Raw genomic sequence first — 19,051 nt, 5'->3', positions numbered from 1 at the left:
ATGACTTCTTACTAGGAATCATGGATAGGGGAAACTACAGAATTCATTACAGATAAAAGGTAAAAGCCTGTTGATAAGAGGGATCATTCCAGCTGTGATCACATTAGGAGAATGGATTTTGACCTGCATTAGTACTTGCCTCATTTTTACTCTTTGAATTTAGTGCAAATTTTAGGCTTGGGGCTTGAAGAAGTGAATTTGAAAACAGGTTTTGATTGTTTCTGCTGATTTTCAAAACTAGTGAAGATAAAGGGAGCAAACCCCTCCCATATATACCCACAAAACAGAAGAGCAAATTAAATTGCTTATTCTTGAGTTGCCACTAGACATCTATGATAATAAAATGTCAGCTCAGCTGCCGTACCTAGGGCAATTAGGTATAATTTGGGATTTTAAGTAAACCTGAAATTATTTTGTATTTCAAAATCAAAGTTCCTCAGACTGAGAAATATCCTTTCTTAAATCCGGGGGGATGTGTGTGGTGTGGTGGTGGTGTTTAATGTTGTTTAACCCTCCTCTTATATTAGGAAGTAAAGCATCATTTTCTAAGAAAAATGAGATGTAACAAAAGCAAAATAGTTTGACCTAAAAAATGCATCCCGTCAAAGCAGATTTTTATACACTTGATTATTTCTATACTAATCAACCATTTTTTCCAGGTCTACCACATTTTCAAGAGCAAAACAATTTAAAGGGATTGCTAGAAAATCTCCATCAAAATATCCAGGCCAAAAAGAGAAAGAATGTAGAAATCATGTGGCTGGCTGCGACGGTAAGTCCTCGTGTTTCATACGTGTTCACATGATTTTCGTATGCCTGCTGATACTGTAAGCGCACTGCATTTTAAGGATGTAATTGGGAAACTCATTGATTAAAGTAGATAGGCTGAAATGGCTCTCTAACATTTCCATTCTGATGGGCTCTCATCCCACTCATGCATATATCTCTTCTTCCTACAGTTAAATTACAGATATTATATTTTTCCTGCTTTCTTAACCTGTAGAACCTGCTAGAATTCAAAGAGACAGATGGTCTTGGTCACTTTGTTGTTCCCTACTTCCTCCAGCCCCTTTACTGCAAAGCTTCTCCTAGCCAGGCAGTCCATGGCCTGTGCTGTCGCTCAGGATTGTTTTGCTCCAGATGCAGAATTTTTCATTTATATCAGTGAGTTGTATAACAGGATAAAAGAGGTTTATGTATTGTTTGGGGAATGTTTTTTTTTGCTTAACTGAGTCCCGTTTTAGGCAGAGGAATCCCTTCATCCCCAATATGGACAGAATTAATTGTTTGGATGATCATGCATAACTATCGATGTATCATGTCATATTATTCAGCTACAGTATCTAACTTTTTCTGCTTGTTTGTTTGAAATCATATCCATTCTTTGATCATATAAAATTTGGTTATTCAAAATACCTTCCTTTTATTGTTTAGTGTCTATAACCCTTGAGGACATAATTACTTGCTCTATCTTTTGTTAAATATTGCTGTACTCAACTTTTTAGTACTTACATTTTGTAAACAAGTGTTTATTTGTATCAGCACAACTTCTTGTCAATCACATTTCATGGGTTTTTTTAGCTAGTGTCACTGTGACAGACACTCCAAGGGCACTGATAAGCTTTATATGCAAAGGGCAGATGTTCAGACACAGAACACAAAAATGCTTATCAAACAATGAATGATGCTTACTTTGCTTTATTTACATAATTCCTTTTTGTTTCCCAATTCTGTGTTAAAAATAAACAAACAAAACCCCCAACCAAATCAATGACCTTAGATACTTATAAAGAGCTCAAGATTTTCAGGAATGTGGAATTCAACCAGGTAATAAGAATAGACACCCCTGGTGTCTCTAAGTAGACGCTCAATCTTTATCTACTAGAATTGAAGCAAGACCATGCATTTGGGGGAACTTTCAAAAGCATATACCCTTCAAGGGAAATAAGTATTTGATAAAAAATATTAATTAAATTTTCCATGTCTCTTCATTACCATGAGGAACAAGACAATATTAGCATGTCTCTGTATTAATAACACTGCTGTAATTTTTTATATTGCTAATAACATTTTGCCTTGTGGTTCATAAGTATTATCACATGCTATTACAGTATAAATCTGTTGTGAGTAAAACCAGAAGCCTTTCTAATAGTACAAGTTCTGCAATTACTATGAAACATTGCTTTTTGAAGACATATAAGATAAATCAGTACAGGGTAATGTAAAATGAGCTATATGAAAATTTCCTTAATCTTTGGCTATAGAACATTGTCTTCTACCATCTATTCAGGATTCTCTGGAAACAATTTCATGGGTAAAAAGCATTATTTGAATTTTCAAACTGATTCAGATTTTTCCTTCACTGTATTCTGCTTCTCCTCACGTTACCTTACTGTAAGTTTCTGAAATGAGTATTTCTTGACTCATTGGTTTACACATTGTTGCACTACATTACATTTATTTATTGGAAATTATGTATGAATATATTATATATATATGGAGATATATCTTTGTTATTGCAGTAGATTCTACATGGACATGCATATATACCCACATCTGCATGTAATCCCTTGTGTAATGGGACCCTGAGAATACAGCTGTGTTTTAAAAGTCAGCTTTTGCAAATTGGTATCACAAACATTTCTTACTCTAAATACAGTGGGATAAAGATGTAAATGCTATATTCTGATCTCCAAAACTGCCCCTTCATCTTCTGTCTTAGGTCAAGAGAAATAAATAGAGTATATTCTAGAGCAATCAGATCACTGTTTGCCCGTTTTAATTATTTACTTTAACTGCTGCTGCTTAGTGAACTGAGTCATTGTGAGGATTTTTGTGGGCCAGCCTATCAGGTTAACCTATGCTGCTTCTTAAATCGGAATCTAAGGATTTTATAATTTGTTTAAGTGAATAGATTGTTTTCTATTTAATCCACTTTAAAATGATTGAGACTTTTGTACTGTGCTTCAATGCAAAACAAGTTTGTGCTTACAGTAATTTATGTATTGTGCCTAGAATGCTTCTCAGTTCAAAACTTACTCTCTCTAGCCAGCAGTTTATGTGCTGCCAGCCCAGATTTGGGATTTAGTCTCCCTTCTCTGCATGAGAGGCTCATCTGGAAAAATTACCTGTTTTTTTCTTATGATTCATTCACTCCAAATAGTCACAATTAATCATGGACTTCAAAAGAAACAGTGTAAGGGGAATTAATCTCCTCAATTAAACAGTTAATTTCTTTCACAGCATCATCTAAAAAAATGCAACTTTAGAGACTAATACAATTAACAGATAAAGAAGTGCTTATTGGCTGAAGCGAGATTATGAAGTTTCAACCTGCAAGATCTGAAGTAAACCCTTGATAGCCAAGCTGGGAAGTTCCTTAGGATGAAGCCTAATTGCTGTAATTCAATGCATGCCCTATTCTCGTAACTATTTCCTTTTTAGATACTGTTACAGCTATGATTTTCCAGGGATAGGAGCAAGCAAATAAAAGTATTACCTTTTCTTAGGACAAATTATACCAAGGGAAAGGCAAACCCACACTTGGGCACACCAGCTTTCCTTCAAAATTTTCTTTTTCTAGTTAAATATTGTTTGAACCCAAAGCATAAACTAATGGGCTGGCACAACCACAGATTGATTCTTAAGGTGAGAAATTATCCTCAAAAATATGTTTCCCTTATTCCTTATAATTGTGCCAAAATGTACACTGAAAGTAGAGAACCCATGGCAGTCATTTGTGTTAACCTTTAGTTGTTCTGGGTCATGTGTGGAACAGTTTACCTCTTAAAAACAAGGGCCATATTTAAATACAGGTGTGTCTGAATCCGTACCCTTGTAAGTTGTTAGTCCTCTATGTCCATGAGCTTGAGTTAAGACTTGCTGAAGTTCTTTGCTTTTCAGCATTAATTGGGTGTTCAGACAATTCAGCTTGAATTGAATAGGGTGGTTCTCACAGAAAATGAGGAAAAAATTGAAGAAACTTTTCCTTTTATAGTCTAGGCTAACACAAATACTTTGTATTTCAAGTTTAGAATTTTGGATGCTATGGCCCATGCACATATTTTAGTGACTTGCTTAAAATGCTTAGGACCAAGAGCAGTAGATTTTAATTTTGTTGGATCCACCGCTAGTTTCTTGCTTCACTGAGGGGGTGGTGTTGGGGTGGGCAGGAGAGAGACTTGAATGCAATTGCAGTGCAAGACTGTGTGCAGCGTGCTTTTAAAATAAATAAGGGCTTTCTTTCTTCAGTGAGCAGGTTATTTGTACGTTTGTCCTCCTAGTGAAAGCCTTGAAGATCTGCTTTTAAAATGTGTCATATGGACAAATTGGAAATGGGCTATAGAGCAGTAGCTATAATCTTTTGGTTCTATTTTAGTGGAGTGATAATGCTGCAAATTTATAAATGTTGTTGTGGCTGGTCCATCCCTGGCAGTGTTCAAGGTCAGGTTGGACGGGGCTTTGAGCAACCTGATCTAGTGGAAGGTGTCCCTGCTCATGGCAGGAAGTTGAAACTAGATGAGCTTTTAAAGTCCCTTCTAACCCAAACCGTTCTATGGTTCTATGAAAAGATAAGTGTGCAGTTTTTTTCAGCACATTTTCACCTTTTGTGGCATTGCGTCAGCCCAGCATAATCCTTAGAATATTAAAATCCCCACAGTAGATTTAACTGCAAAGTCACACATCAGTAGCCATTGGAACTGCTATCTTTTGTAGCTTTTTTCTTCTTGAGAAATACTTCCATTCTCTGTATTCCTTGTCTGTGATTGCAAAACTGGGAGTTTCAGAGTCTGTGTAGTGCATAGAGAACACAAGGTGTGAAAAGGGCAATCTTTTGACGTCTGCATGTGTTTCAGATTTGCCGTAAGCTGAATGGAGTCCGTTTCACCTGTTGCAAAAGTGCCAAAGACCGGACATCCATGTCAGTGACGCTGGAGCAGTGCTCCATCTTGAGGGATGAACATCAGCTTCACAAAGACTTCTTTATTCGGGCGCTGGACTGTATGAGAAGGTATGTGGAGATTTTTGCATATTCCTTGCATTTTGGGCTGAGCCAGGAACTAAGTGTGGTACAAAAGGGTCTAAAGCCAGTTGCAAATGTGTGATAGGCCCCAGTCCTGATTTAGCACAGCTTGACCAGCAGCATGCTGGCTGGTAAGTCACTTCTGCATGCAAGGGCTTCACAACTGTGTGTTTTAGCAATAATTAATAGTTTCTAAGACAGATAAGTGAAACCTTGGAAGTGCCACCACTGACTGTAGCATTTGACCAAGTAAATAGCAATTATTTTAGCAATTTCTTAGGCTTTCACAAGACTTAACAACCTTTTATGACAATATAAATTTAAAAATGAAAGTTGATTTCTGTTTTAAAATATGTTTTTTAAATGTTTATGCACTCATTAAAAATTTGTGTAAAACTTGCACAAATATTGTGAAAGCAGTATAAATATTTTTTACAGATGGCAATTCTTTATACCTCATGTTATTAAAAATAAAGTTAGTTTGGACTGATGGTGTTGCCATTAATATCGGATAAAATCTTTACTGTGCTTTAAAAAAAAAAATTTTTTAATTCTAAATTACAGCTATGCAGAAATTGAGGCTGATGCTATCAGCAGTGTGTCATTAAAAGATGTAAAGATTTCTGATTAGATGACCCTGATGAATAAAAAAAAAAGAAATTGAGCAAACAAGTTTTGATCATGAAATTAATCCAGATGCTGTGTTCTCTAAAGAAGCTTTCATCATTGGCTTTAATCAGAACTGCAGTGTGTTTTCTATAAGCGTTTTAAAAAATGTATCTATAACATTCAAATTAGGTCTCTAGCAAATAAAAAAGGTCACTGCAAAACTAACAGAAAATACTCTGGTCAGCCAGCAAGGAGTCGTATCTTGCACTTCTGTGAAACACAGCTTGTTTCTATGCTGGATTTGGATCATACTATGTAAATAATCCTGTTTAAAGTCTGTAACTGGTAATTCCTGACCTTAATATTTAGTATAGTCAGATTAGGTGCTTAATATCTACATTAGCACTGTAGGTTTGCACAGGTAGAGTCCTTTTGTCTTTTGGCAAAGATAGATATTCTAAAGAAACAAAGTAATGTTTACAAAGAGTAATTGAGCAGAGGACTGCAGTGGCTTCAATGCAGGTTTGTTTTGCAAGGTGCTAATGCAGTGTCCTGTATTAAAATGAGGTGTATAATTTTGTACGTACCTTGCAAAAATCCCTTTCTCTCTGCAGTATTTCAGTGAGTGAATGACCTGTGTGCAGTCTTTCATAACCTCATATTTTATCATTAATGAGCAATTTCTGAGTTTTCTGTGTTAAATTTCATTTATGTTGGCATTTCAAATGTTGTTTTTTTTTTCCTTTTATGTCTCCAATAAATACAAAAGTGTGTAAGCTACAGTAAATTGCCAGATACAGGCAAACTAATTACATAAAACCATTATTACGTTAGAATAGCATTGAGCAGTAGATTGGAAAAGAGTCACAGATACAAATATGATTTTAAAAAGAAAAAAACCAGAGCCGGTATTCATACAAACTTGTTAGTATGAAAGTGTAGTAGTTTTCTGTAGACTAAAATATAAGTGGCTTTGAGTGCTTTTGTATCGCATAACTGATCTGAAGGCTGAGAAGGTTAACACGTCAATTCTGTTTGAAGGTAACAGTAAATTGGAGTTGCAGAGGAACAGTGAAAAGCCTGGAAAATCTGGAGAAAACTTAAGAAATAAATGTGTGGATGGGTATATGAGGTTGAAGCACCATCACGAAAGTTACTTCTATGATTTTGCTGTAGTTTTGAACAAAGAAAAGTTTTATCCTGCTAATAGCCGATAAATTAACTTGAAACAGCCTTGAACTGATGTTAGATGCTGTGTTCGGATGGAAGGTAATAATTTCGACTTGGGAAATTGTAGGGTGGTAGGATTGTCTGGTAGGATTGTCTGGGTGGTAAGATGTCTGGGATTTAAAGCAAGAGCCTTGCAATTAGTGTAGCAGTGGCATACAAAATAACCTGCACCATGAGGATAAGAAATAAATAGATCTTTTACCTGGGCTAGTTTTGATCTGTGTAACATTGTTCACATAAGTGGAGGTTGGGAAAAAAAAAAAAAGAAAGGCAAACTATTTTCTTCTCATGAGCTGGCAAATGAAAGCCCAGAAATTCAGAGAAACAATGCAATGTCAAATGGGGACACACTGCTTGACTCCATGGTGCTCTCACCAAGAGCTACCTTTGGGTGCTTTTTTTGGTATCTTTGGTGCTACATACATTCAGCAGGGATGGTTTCTCCCTCCCCACTGCTCATCTGTTGGTGGAGGTGCTTCTGGAACAGTGCTGAATGACACAGGCTTCCCTAGTGCCACCACTGACTACGTAGTGTGGCATGAACCCTCCAGCTGGGCTCTCTACTTGTAGGCAGATGGAGAAAGGTCAGTTGCAAAGAAGGGCAATTTGAGAAAGCAAACTGGGAAGGAAAGAGCAGTCAGGCAAAAGAGATGAGGGGGAAAAAGCCATAATTTCCACAGGAAGACAGACGGTGCTTCAGCGACATCTCATGATTTTTACTTGAGGGAAGTTTGGCAGCTGTGGTTTTGAGGTTTGTGTGAATGAGGTCAACAGACTTGTTTGATAATCATTGTGATGCTTGATCCTTTCTTTTTGTTTGATTACTACTGCAGAGTGTTATTTGAAAGATTATGCTGTGCATTTCTATGCTTTTCATTGACTACCTGTAGAAGCTTTTAGAATGATTTTCACATTTAAAAGAACCTATTTTGTTTTAAGAGCAGACAGACAAAAGCTCTGTTTGCCATTTAGTTTATGATTTTAGCAATTTTCCTCGATGAATCTTCTCTAGGTCACTTAGTTAAACTCTGCCAGTCAAATCCCTTTATGCTGATTGCCACAAATCACTTCTAAGCCTTTCAAAAGAAGTAGTAGAACAGAAAAATTCAGTTTTAACATCCAGAATCCTAATGGCCTGAATTGATCTTTGAAAGGTTTCTTTCAAGAGTTAACAGTAAGGGAGACAGAGTACTGTGAAACAGAGTAGTAGAAGCAAATGGTGAATCAAAAGCAGCCTCTATTGGAAATGCCATGATTTTGAGATACGAAAATTATAGAGGTGCCTTTGTAGCTGTAAAGCTTTTTCTTTTCCTGCCATTTGTGACACAGCTTTGCTGGCTGTTGTAAAATGGAAGCATGTGCTTATGGGTCTGGCCACTGGAAGTTTGGAGTTACTGACTTCTGCAGGCTGCTGTTTTTCAGCTTCTCTAATGTCCCTAGAATTTTGAGCAAACCAGTAGCAGTTTCAGATGTTTTGGTGTGTTTGCTTTAATATACATTGCACAGTGCTGTTTCGGAAAATAACTGCCAGTAGCTGTTATTTAATGACTTAGTTTTTAAGTGGAATCAATGGATTGCAGTGATAAACTGTATGTTTTTTTGCTTCCTAAAATGAGAAAAAGGAAGAAAGAAGAAAAACTGTACAAAAAATGCTTCCATTAGTTGTCCCTTTAGCATATGAAAAATGTGGTGAAACGATGACAGGAATTCCAGCTTCTCATCACTTAGCATATGTAATATGTGGTTTTGTCTTCTGGTTGCAACTGTAGCCATTATGGTGGTGTAATTGATGTGTATGTGAAGCAGCTATTCCATAAATAATTCTCCATATTGTAGTTTCCTTGGTATGTGTATGTGATGTCCATTGATTTTAGTGACAAGCATAGTGTAGAATGAGGAAAATCAATACATTTTCCCCCTCTGTATCAAATGCTTGCAATTCACATCATATTAAAATCATATTTATAATATTGCCGATGCTTTCAGATCAAAATTTGTCACAGTCATCAATATTCTGTTCCTGTTTTTTCCTTCCCCAATATGGGAATATTTCCTATCATTCAATGTTAACTATATTCCAAGAGGCAGGGGAGAGACAAAAAACTGATTTACCCGAGTTCCTTTCAGTATCTGTCAAAGGATTATACTTTTTGTCTTTAGAGCTGGCCACTTACCAGGGAGGTTGGACTCTGGTAGGCAGCACACTAGAAGCAGTTCTGTAAAACTCATTGGATTGTCCTTTTCCCTTTTTTTCTTTTCTGAACCTGTTTAATTTTAAAGTTTCGGTGATGACAGGGCTCCTTTTGGGGCCTTGGGTAGTGAGTAACCTCAGAATCTCCTGGGTTTTGAGCATGTTTCCAATAAAGCCTCAGAAGTAAAACCTAGCAAATGAAATGACAAGTTCACTGTATATGGTGAAGCCTCCAGGCTTTCAGCTTTATCATTATTCTTAGCAGGGCACAATACCTGTCAGGTATTTCAGACATTGAATACAAAATTTGTCTCAAAGTAGGACACCCTGTTTTCACTTGAAACAGCAGTCAAGGATATTTCAGATTATTTTAGATAAATTGCCTATCAAAAATTTGATTGATGCATAAATACAGAGAATGAAAGGTCTGGGCAACAAGGTATGGGATCTTGATGGCCCAATTATGCAGCAAAGAGCTACTTTTTAAAGAGCTGTTTGAGGGCATCTTTTCTTAGAGATCATCTCAAAGATTTGTGGGTTGAGAAGAAGGGATGGCTGTAACAGCTCTTTATCAGATGTTCTGGGCAGAATCTATTAAGTCCAGGCTGAGATGACCTTGGCCATGGAAGGCCCTATACCAAACACCACAGTGCTGCAATTGCTGCACAGGCTTGGAAGAAGAAGCAAAGAGACAGGACCAGAGACTGGGATCCATGTGCAGATAACCGTTGCTGACGAAGTATCAAACAGTAGCTTGAAAATGTTGTGTTAAATCTAAGGTTTTCTAATATGAGCACTCTGTTTCACAGAACTGATATTTATAATGTGTCTTTAAAGCAATGCTCTTGTTCTTACGATTTCCAAAAAATAAGGAAACAAGGAAACCCAAACACACTTTATTTGCACCTTGTCAGGCTTAGGAAGTTCATTGGTGAGGTTCAGGCTTCTACATGGGCAAATTAGGTAAGTAAAATTGGCCGTTGTTTTGTAATATATTCTCACACATTTTGTCTGCTCCGCTGGGGTAAGATGTTCAAGTCCATGTTTTGCAGGGGCATGTTTTCTAGCTGATTGCCAAAGTTTCATTTCTCTTGTACCTTATTTCTCCAACACTTTCCCAGATATTGACTTCAGACTCCTTTCTGATCAACACCCCAGTCAGAGTCCTGAGAACTCTCTCATGAGAATGTTCTCATCTTCCACCAGACTAGTGCTTGAATAGTTCCCTCTGGTTGCTCCATCGTCTTTTGTGATGCATGTGGCTGCCTTTGTCTTCTCCAGAGCTCATCTGTAGCTTCAGTAACAATGTAGAGAGAATAGCAGAGAGCATCAGTGCCCCTGCCTCATTGCCTTTGCTTCGTGTTGCAGTGGTCATCACCTGTCATGGAGAAGAACAGCAAGGAAAAGTCTTGTCTAACCCCTTGACCTGGCAGACGTTCAGCATAAATTAAATCCTCAAAGACTGTACCTGCTGAATTTTAACAAGTCCTTGTTAGGAAGAGGTGATTTGAGATTCTAGCAGGAGCAGGCTCTTACAATAGTTATACCTCTCATACCTTTATTACCTTGGTGCAGAATATCTACTACTGCTCGTCAGGGTAGAGGCCCTAGTAACCATCACACACACACAAAAAAAAAAAAAAAAGCTGTATTCTTTTTACTACTTTACATGACATTTGAAATTTGAATTTAATCCATTCAAAATGAATGAACAATTGAAAGTAGAATCTCAATGGAAAACATTGTGTAACCTTAATTATACCTGCTGTTACCCCAGAACCTATAATAATATTATTGGACTACTCACTGGGGAAGAAGGGAGTGTTCAAGGGCAACAGGAAAAAACTTTGCCACTCTTTGCAAGGAATATTTACAGCTGTGACCCAGGCTATGTCACCAAACCCCTTAGCTTTTGAGCAGGCAGTAAACCAGAATTTCTGAAGTAAATGCTTAGTATTCCTGTCAGTCCAGGGGAGGAAGTACCTGTAAGCAGTCTGTATCACCTCCACAATTTGACACCAGCCTTAGGTGGGTGAGTCCTTGAAATGCACCTTCTTCTCCTTTATTGATTATGTGGGAAAGGTGGGTACCTTCCCACCTGAGGACTCAGAACCTGACAGTAAATTTTAACTGATGAACAGTAGAAACTGGCCATGTTTGTGTTTTAGCTTTGTTACAAGAGACAAACCTTGATTCCCTGTGACCTTTTTTGCTGAAGGGAGTCCTTGCCGTCTGACTTACACCTGTATATGACACAGTTCTCCAGAGGAGAACCAGATTTAAGGGAATTCTGATCATAATCTCGCCCTACTCTGACTTCTTCTGAGATATCAGCAGGGTAAATGATCTGTTATCTAGCCCATATTGGTATTTGCCTTATCTTGACCCAAATGAGAGTCTAGAGACTTGAACTATGCCTTCTCTCTCAGTGCATGTTTTAATTATTCAGTAGAGGCAATGAGAAAGGTGTGTTATTAATTACCAGGTGCACGCTAGGATCACTTAGTTTTCAAAATCAGCCAAATGAAAAAACCTTATTCAATAAATCTGCTTTCCCATTTTAGTACCACAGTCTGTGTTTGGATCCTTAATAGTGCAGCAGTGATTTTAGACTCTGCATCTTGATTAATTAAAAAGGGAAAGTGCTTACAGTATTTGCACCCCTAATGTAAAGTGTTTGCCACTTTTGTTGTACACAGATAATAGGACCATAGTTTTCCTGGACTTCACCTGCTATGGGTGGGCAAACCTAGCATGCAAGCAGTCAGGTTATCTGAAAATACGGTTTGGTGTTTACTTTTGAGATTCTTCTAGTCATCCATGGAAGACTTTATTAATTGCTTCATTCATTGGGTGCTTTAATGCTTATGCCATTGCTTATTCAGATCTTCCTGTGAAAGACTAGGTCTTACCTGAAATCAGAAACTAAATGCATTTTATTCACCAGAGTGAGGAATACCAGATTTCTTCTTATTATATTTCACTTCTATTAAGATTTTCTGGGAGAGTGTGTGAGGAAAGTCCATGCATATTTATCACCTGTTAAATCTCCATGTGCCACAGCTGAATTACTATGGCTTTGACCACGTACAGCTAAATCTCTTGGGAAAAGCAACACTGCCAAGTCTAAAATTTAGATAAGAAGGGAGCAGGAAATAAGCGGGTAGTAACAGCATACAATAGCTGGCTAAATTTATCATGGAACCAATCTCTTCAAGAATTTATCTGCCTGTAAAACAATATTCCTCTCAGAATAATATAACATGGGCAGGGAGAGTATGTAACTTCCTTCCTGCAGTCCCAGCCATGTACAGACTGTGGAGAAGTTGGAGGGGACACGGGAAAGAGTGGCACCCAGCTGCTATTCCAGAAAGGTGGTTTTATAATAGAAGTTTGTGCATTTCTTCAGGAGAAAGATGATGCAATGTCAGGCTATTAGTTGGCTAATGTAGAAAGCAGGGAATAGACACTTTCAGGTCAATTTTTGCTCTCAGTTTAGGCTCCCTTAATTCCTTCATCAAACTTTGCTTCTTTTGGAGTACTCCCTGTTCACATAGTCATCATCTGTTGTCATCCAGCATCCCTGTTCCAGTTTTCTTTCATAGGATCCCTACCTTTTTTTATGTGTGTGATTGTTGCTGTTGTTTTCCCCTTCTGTCTGCTGCTCTATTTCCCTTTTCCAGTGATCATTTCCATGTTTCTTTCTGTCCTGCAGTGTATGATAATGTGTTCAACTTGGTGTGTGATAATTTGAAGAACTCCTCTGAGAGTAGCCTTGCTTAGCTCAGTTCAGGAGTGAGTTTTAGTAGTGGTTTCTAGTTGTTATTCTCTGAGGCAGCTCTGATTTGGTGAATGCTATTTCATGAATGTGTCCTCATCATTACAGCATCCTCTTTCACTGGCACAGCTAGCAGCAGCACATTGTTTCTCAGTGTTTCCTTGCCAGTAGAAGTCATTGTAACTGTCAGGAGTGGAGTGACCAAAGGAGTTTCCATTTGGACTGTTTATTATGGATTTCCTATTTCCATGATGTTATCTGTAGTTGTCTGGAGCTACACTTAATAACAGAGCCAGCAGCATTATATTGGTATCCTGTTCTCTCAATCATTCAGAGATAAATTCGGGAGATAATTTTGTGAACCTGTGTTCTTAATAGCCTAAGCCTCTACTATAATCTGTATGAATAGGAAGTATGTGTTTATAAGGAAGGTAATGCAAAGGAAAGGTTGGAGCCCTCCCAAAGTGCACAGCCAAATCACTCCACAGTTGACTCCTACTGTTCTAACAGTTAAAGTGGTTTCTGCAGCCCTGGGGCTTAGTGGTGCTGTGGTTGTATTGTGACTCCAAACATAGTGCCAAAATCACTGGGCACTTGGCTCTTCAGTGGCTGTTTTTGTGCCCTGCTGTGCACTTACATCCCTGCCAGCTTATCTTCTCTCCCCAACCTGGTGTTGTTGCCATGTGCAGATTGTCTTCCAGAAGTGGCTTTTCTCCTCTGTTAGAGATGCTCCTACTGCCCCAGGTAGGTGCCAGAGTAGAGTTTCTGTCTGTGCAGGGCCCTGGGATCCCAAGCAAGGCTTAGCCAAGTTAAAGTCCCATTGACACGGGAGGTTGGAGGGTGAGAAGTAAAGCACTGTTCCCTGTAACTTCTATCATGGGATGAAATATTTGGGGTATATGACTTAGCTTCCTACTTAGATCAGCTGTTAATGAGGCAAGAGATGCCTCTGCCTGTGGTACTTTGAACCTTCAGTTAGCCTTATGTGAAAGATTTTGTAGTATTGTTGTATTAGGGGTATCATTCTTTATTTGAATCAGTTATTTTTTTATTCCTTAAAGAAGTAAATAGTGTTTTTGGGAGTAATTTGATAACTCTTGAATTATTCTGAACATCTGTAATTTTAATATAAACACTGTTACTAGCAGGACTAAAGCCTACCATACCAGCCTACCATACTCCATGAAGCACTATTACTAGCAGGACTAAAGCCTACCAGACTCCATGAAGGAATATGAGGTCAGGTTTGTGTCTCTTTTTAGGGTGAATAGAAGTTTTCTGTACCCTTTCATGGCTTATAGACTTTCTTGGGGAATGATTGTCTGAGGCCCAACTGAAGTTTTTCCCAGTTCGGCATTTATAAGAAACCTCTTTCTACTCCTCTCATTAACCATATATGTTTCCTAGTGTATAAGCAGCTTTGGTCTCATGCTACAGCCTCCCCCTTGGACCGTGTCTCTGCAACTTGACTGTATTTCCTTACATTGGTGAGAACATAATAATCTTTGAGGTTTCTTATTCCTCACCTGAATTCAACTGAAATCAGTTAGCGTGCCCAGAGGCTGCAAGAATACGCAGATGCATCTGCCTTCCCCTCACAACAAGCACTACCATGTAACGTTTACTTCTGTAGGAAGACAGACTGTAAATGCAGCAAATTATTATCAGCAGTAGATCAATGAGCTGCACCTTGCTTTAAAAAGATAAGTATTTTCTCCTCAGCCACAGACCCACTCCACTCAACAGCATTGATATGAGGAACTTGTTTAGAATACTTAAGAAAGGATTAAGGAGCAGATTAGCCATGTATTTATAAGAAAGGCCTTGCTCTAAGATCATCTCACTAATAGTTTGTGTCTTGGGTAAACTGATAAGTCTGATGAAAATACTGTTCTTGCCAAAATAAAGTTCTTTATAAGCATTGTACAAAAAAAAAAAAATCACTCCTTACTGCTCCAAAGTTGTTGATTTTTTAAAAAGATTTAAATCCATTTCTAGCTTATTAATAACTGTTGACAGTGGAACATCTACAGATTACAAAGTAATCAGCAACAGAAAGGTTCGCTGAGCATCATCCAGCAGGCTGCCTTGAGGTGGTGTGGTAAACAGAAAAGGGGAGTGTCCACAGTAGATTGTTTTGGAATGTTTCTCATAATACGTTTCAGCCAGAAAACAAAAATCAGCACCTTTAATCTGGTTTGTTTTGGGGTTTTGTTTGTTTTGGGGTTTAGCTTACTTAGTTTAACCAAGACTGGCATGATCTGTTTCACCTTTTGTTGTCATCAGTGTGCAATTAGAATATGCTCTGTCCTACTTATATGTTGTTAGTTTAAATTGCTAGGTATTTCTAAGATGTTCTCTCTCATTTAAGATCTTATCATAGAAAAGTTGCAACATGAGTTTGTTTCCCAAAGAAAGTGTGAAACTTTCTAATTGCTTATAATTTCTTATTTGTATTGTATTCTTCACTTTGTCACCCATATAGCAACTGCTAATGTGGTACGCTGCATATGTACTAAATGCCTTTCTTTTAATAACCACTAGGTAAATGTTTCAGAAGTAGGTCAAAAGCTGGGATTTGGGCAGATGTGCAAACAGTTCTTAATGTCACATGTTCTTGACTCAACAAGCTTATAATTGACAAGCAAAGGATGAGATAAAGAAAGGCACATGTATCTTTTTCACATCCTGTTCAGGATAAAGATGAAAAGTCACGTCACTTGCTCATGACCACACAGTCCTTTCCTTTGTTGGAAATTGAATTTGGATCTACTTTTCGTAGACACTTTTCTCATTGTCTGGATTGTGTTAAACAGAAGTTGTGATGCTGTACTTGCATGTGCAATAGCAACACTTACAGGTTCGTTGCCTTACTGACACTCACTATTCTGCACATTAATAATTTTCGCACTCCCTCTTGTTACTTGGGTTCATGCTTACACGGCTGGGTTCATATTCACTGTCTGCACAGTTAAAGCCTCTTTTCCACCTGGACTGTGCTAAACAGGTGCATGTACTGCCTGAGCACTGGTGGACAGTCCTTCTCAACATCACACTGAATAAAGTCCTCTCTTGCTTTCTTGCTGTGTTGCTGCTTAGGGGAGAAGGTTGCTGCCTGTTTCCTCTTTCTCTGTAAAAACTTGCTGCTATAATGGTATTATCAGCAAATCTGTAGACAATTACTTTAAATATAGGTTGACATTTCTGTTACACAGATTAACATCATTATCATGCTGCTTGAATTCATTCTTAAAGTGAGCTCGTGCATGTCCAACCGCTAATATGCTCTTTATTTTCACTTTTGTGAAGTGCAAGTGGCCCAAGAGGTGCTGCCAGGCAGAGGAGTATTCATTTTACTGCTGTAGGACTGTTTTTCCCCTGCTAGCCTTCCTTGCTGAGCTCTGTAAGATACTGTCTAGTGTTCCTCTTGCAATTCACTTCCTCCTGCACTTTCTTGAAGGGAAAATCACATTGTTTCATGAAGCCCTTAGAGTGGATATGACCTTATGCTTCATGCTTACAGTGCTCTACAGAAGTGTTAGGAGGGTTGGTTTTGGTTTTTTTGTGACCAAAGTTATTGTCTGCCTGGCTGTAATTTGTGTAATTTTAAGCAAGTAGATTAAAAGTCAGTAAAATAATTTTTGGCTAAAGAGGACTGAAATCACCTTTCATTTGTGCCTTGACAAGGCACCATTGCATACAGCAGAGTTTTGCCTGCTCAGTATGTTGGTCTGTGCGATATAGCCCATAACATGCACACTCAGACAGAGTCAAATAAAATGTAGAAACGTAGGAGTTGGTGCATTTAATTTTGTCACATGTTGCTGTTTTATTCTGTGACTTCATAAAAAGAATTCCAAAAAATGGCGTACAAACTTCACAAATATTCTTTTCAAGACAAGAAACAGTTTTTAGAGTACTTTTATTTCTGTATCACTGTGGCTTCTGGTTGTTTCACATGCCTTGACTGGCAATTAAAATTAAGCTAAAAGACTTGAGACCTTTGTGTCCTGAGTTGCCCTACAGGTTTACTGTCTTCAGATGAAGATACTTGTTTGTAGATGAAGATTTTACTGAGCTAGAAGAGCTGGGAATATTTAGTCACTTGATATAAGGTGGTAGAGCTATTGTTCCTGGTGTTTCAGGGAGGATAATGAAACTTGAGTGTGCCAGAATTTTTCAAATCAGACACTTTTTCTCACCTTCAGACAATGGGTGTTTGCTGGTAGGAGCGTGCTGAGCAAACACATAGCACACTAGTCTAGAAACATGTTTGTAGTCTTAGCTGATTTTTAAGTTATTCTGTGAAAGAGGTATCTCAAATTTGATGTTTTCAGTTCCAAAGGCAATCATTCTTCCTGCTGTCATGAAGAATCTTCCTCTATGCAGCACAATAGGGACAACAAAACTCACTTTAGTCTCAATTTAATTCAAAGCTAAAACTTGAAATGAGGTGGTAATGAACTTGCACTCATGGCTTTATTATCTCCTGTGTGCTTATACAAGCACTCAGACATAGTACAGGTATTTTCCAGACATGGTTCTGTTCTGAGAGTGTTTGTCTCTTGAGGAGATTAAAAACTGAAATTTTCTGCTTTGCGTGTCCTTGGAGTTAAGTGTAGTAAGAACATCTGTAATTCAGCTCTTATGTTTGAATGAGACCCACCAAAATACATACCCAAAGAAGAAAAGATAATCATGATATGATAACTGTAGGAAATAATGAGTTAGTAAGACAAAGAGACTAATCCTATGAAACAGAGAATGATCAAACCAATTAAAACCATTTGAAAAGGAGAATTCATAAACATGTTTCAGTTCCAGCTGTGCAGGTCAGTGGGTGCTGTGTTGATAACAGCCAGTGTCTCCCTCTAATTCTTTGAATTTAGAAATTTATGTCTTTCCTGAAATATTGGTTTGTGCCCTGTATCTTTAATAGGCTCAGCTGACAAACAGCCTTTATCTGAAATAAAACTGCAATAGCTATAGGAAAGTCCAAGGATCTAAACCGACAGACACTGGTTAGAAATATACACACCTCACAGATGAGGTCACAAACATTCCAGCACATGGCTTTCTGTAGCATGAACTTTAGTAATCTCTATGATCAGTGGTTATATATTACCATATAGCCACACTGGGCTAGCAGAAGTCAAAAGACCTTTTCCCAGAGAGGACCGACACCTGCTATTGTGGTGGGCTGCTTTATTCAAATACTAAAACTTTGATATTACTGCATTACAAAATGCATTAAGCATCCAGTTTCCATTGTAAATGAAGCAATGTATTACCTCAACAGCTACTTTTGAAGCTATCTGCAACTTCAAACACAGATGTTAAAACTAATGGAACTAAACCCCCTCTGAACTGTAATCCTTGAATAAAAAAATGCCTTTTAGTAAGGTTTTCTTAATTATAAGGTTTATTAAATGAAATACATATTACAGTGGAGAGGAACAAGTCAAATGATCTTTTATGGCAAAAATAAAAACTTTAAACTTGCTACCCATACTCCATTGGGCATGGAATGCCAAAAGAGAAATTAAAAGACATCTAATCTTCTTGCAGAGGTTAATGTTCTGTAACACATTGTAACATAGCCCAAGCCAGACAATTGCTTCCTCATAAGTCTTCTTTCTTTTTTTTTTCTTTTATTCATATTACAGAGAAAAAAAAATTGAGACTGCCCATTCAAAATAGTCTGTAGTCAAACAAGCTTGAAACATTACATTGTTAGCCATCCTGTTTGACCATATTTATGGTGCTGGAAAGAAAATCTGAGTCTTGTGTGGTTCATTTTTGTAAGTGATGCAGTGGCAGAGCAAATATGGGCTGGAGATTGTAAAGCACTATAACGTGGGGGGAAAAACATTGGTATCTCCTCTTTAGGGAAACAAATGTTCATAGATAACTCTTTCCTTGCCCCCAGGTTGCCTGTTATTTCTTCAGTGGTTAATTATTCTAAACTCAAGAAAACATCATTGAGCCAACGTAAAATTGTCATTTTTTTTCCGCTGAAAAAATCCAGTTTAGGATGCAATATCATGTTTTCAATTTTCTACAGTATTTTTACATGTATTTCATTACTGTGTACCATACCTGGGAAAATGCCATGTGTTATTTCATGCCCCAAAATATTGTGCATTGAAGTACATAAACTGATAAATGGAATTGCTGGCCTCTCACATGCTTTTAGCTTTGTTTGAATCTCTTATCTGCC

At 37.8% G+C, this 19,051-nt stretch overlaps 1 protein-coding gene across 7 annotated transcripts in view; it reads left to right on the top strand.

Annotated features, from left to right (window-relative positions):
- The window catches only part of INPP4B (inositol polyphosphate-4-phosphatase type II B), a 315,400-nt gene that overhangs the window by 282,291 nt on the left and 14,058 nt on the right, over window positions 1-19,051 (top strand). For all 7 annotated transcript variants that reach the window (XM_061354114.1, XM_061354112.1, XM_061354115.1 and 4 more), the window contains 2 exons: window positions 660-772; window positions 4,857-5,011. In XM_061354114.1, coding sequence (XP_061210098.1) covers window positions 660-772; window positions 4,857-5,011 — 268 coding nt within the window. The remainder of the gene's footprint in view (window positions 1-659; window positions 773-4,856; window positions 5,012-19,051) is intronic.

Source organism: Neopsephotus bourkii, unplaced genomic scaffold, assembly GCF_033783945.1.
Source record: "Neopsephotus bourkii isolate Nb327-2 ecotype Australia unplaced genomic scaffold, CSIRO-AGI_Nbou_v1 NB_718, whole genome shotgun sequence".
NCBI classification, from domain to species: Eukaryota; Metazoa; Chordata; class Aves; order Psittaciformes; family Psittacidae; genus Neopsephotus; species Neopsephotus bourkii.
Note: the sequence above shows the minus strand (reverse complement) of the source record. Positions and strands in the feature narration are given on the sequence as shown.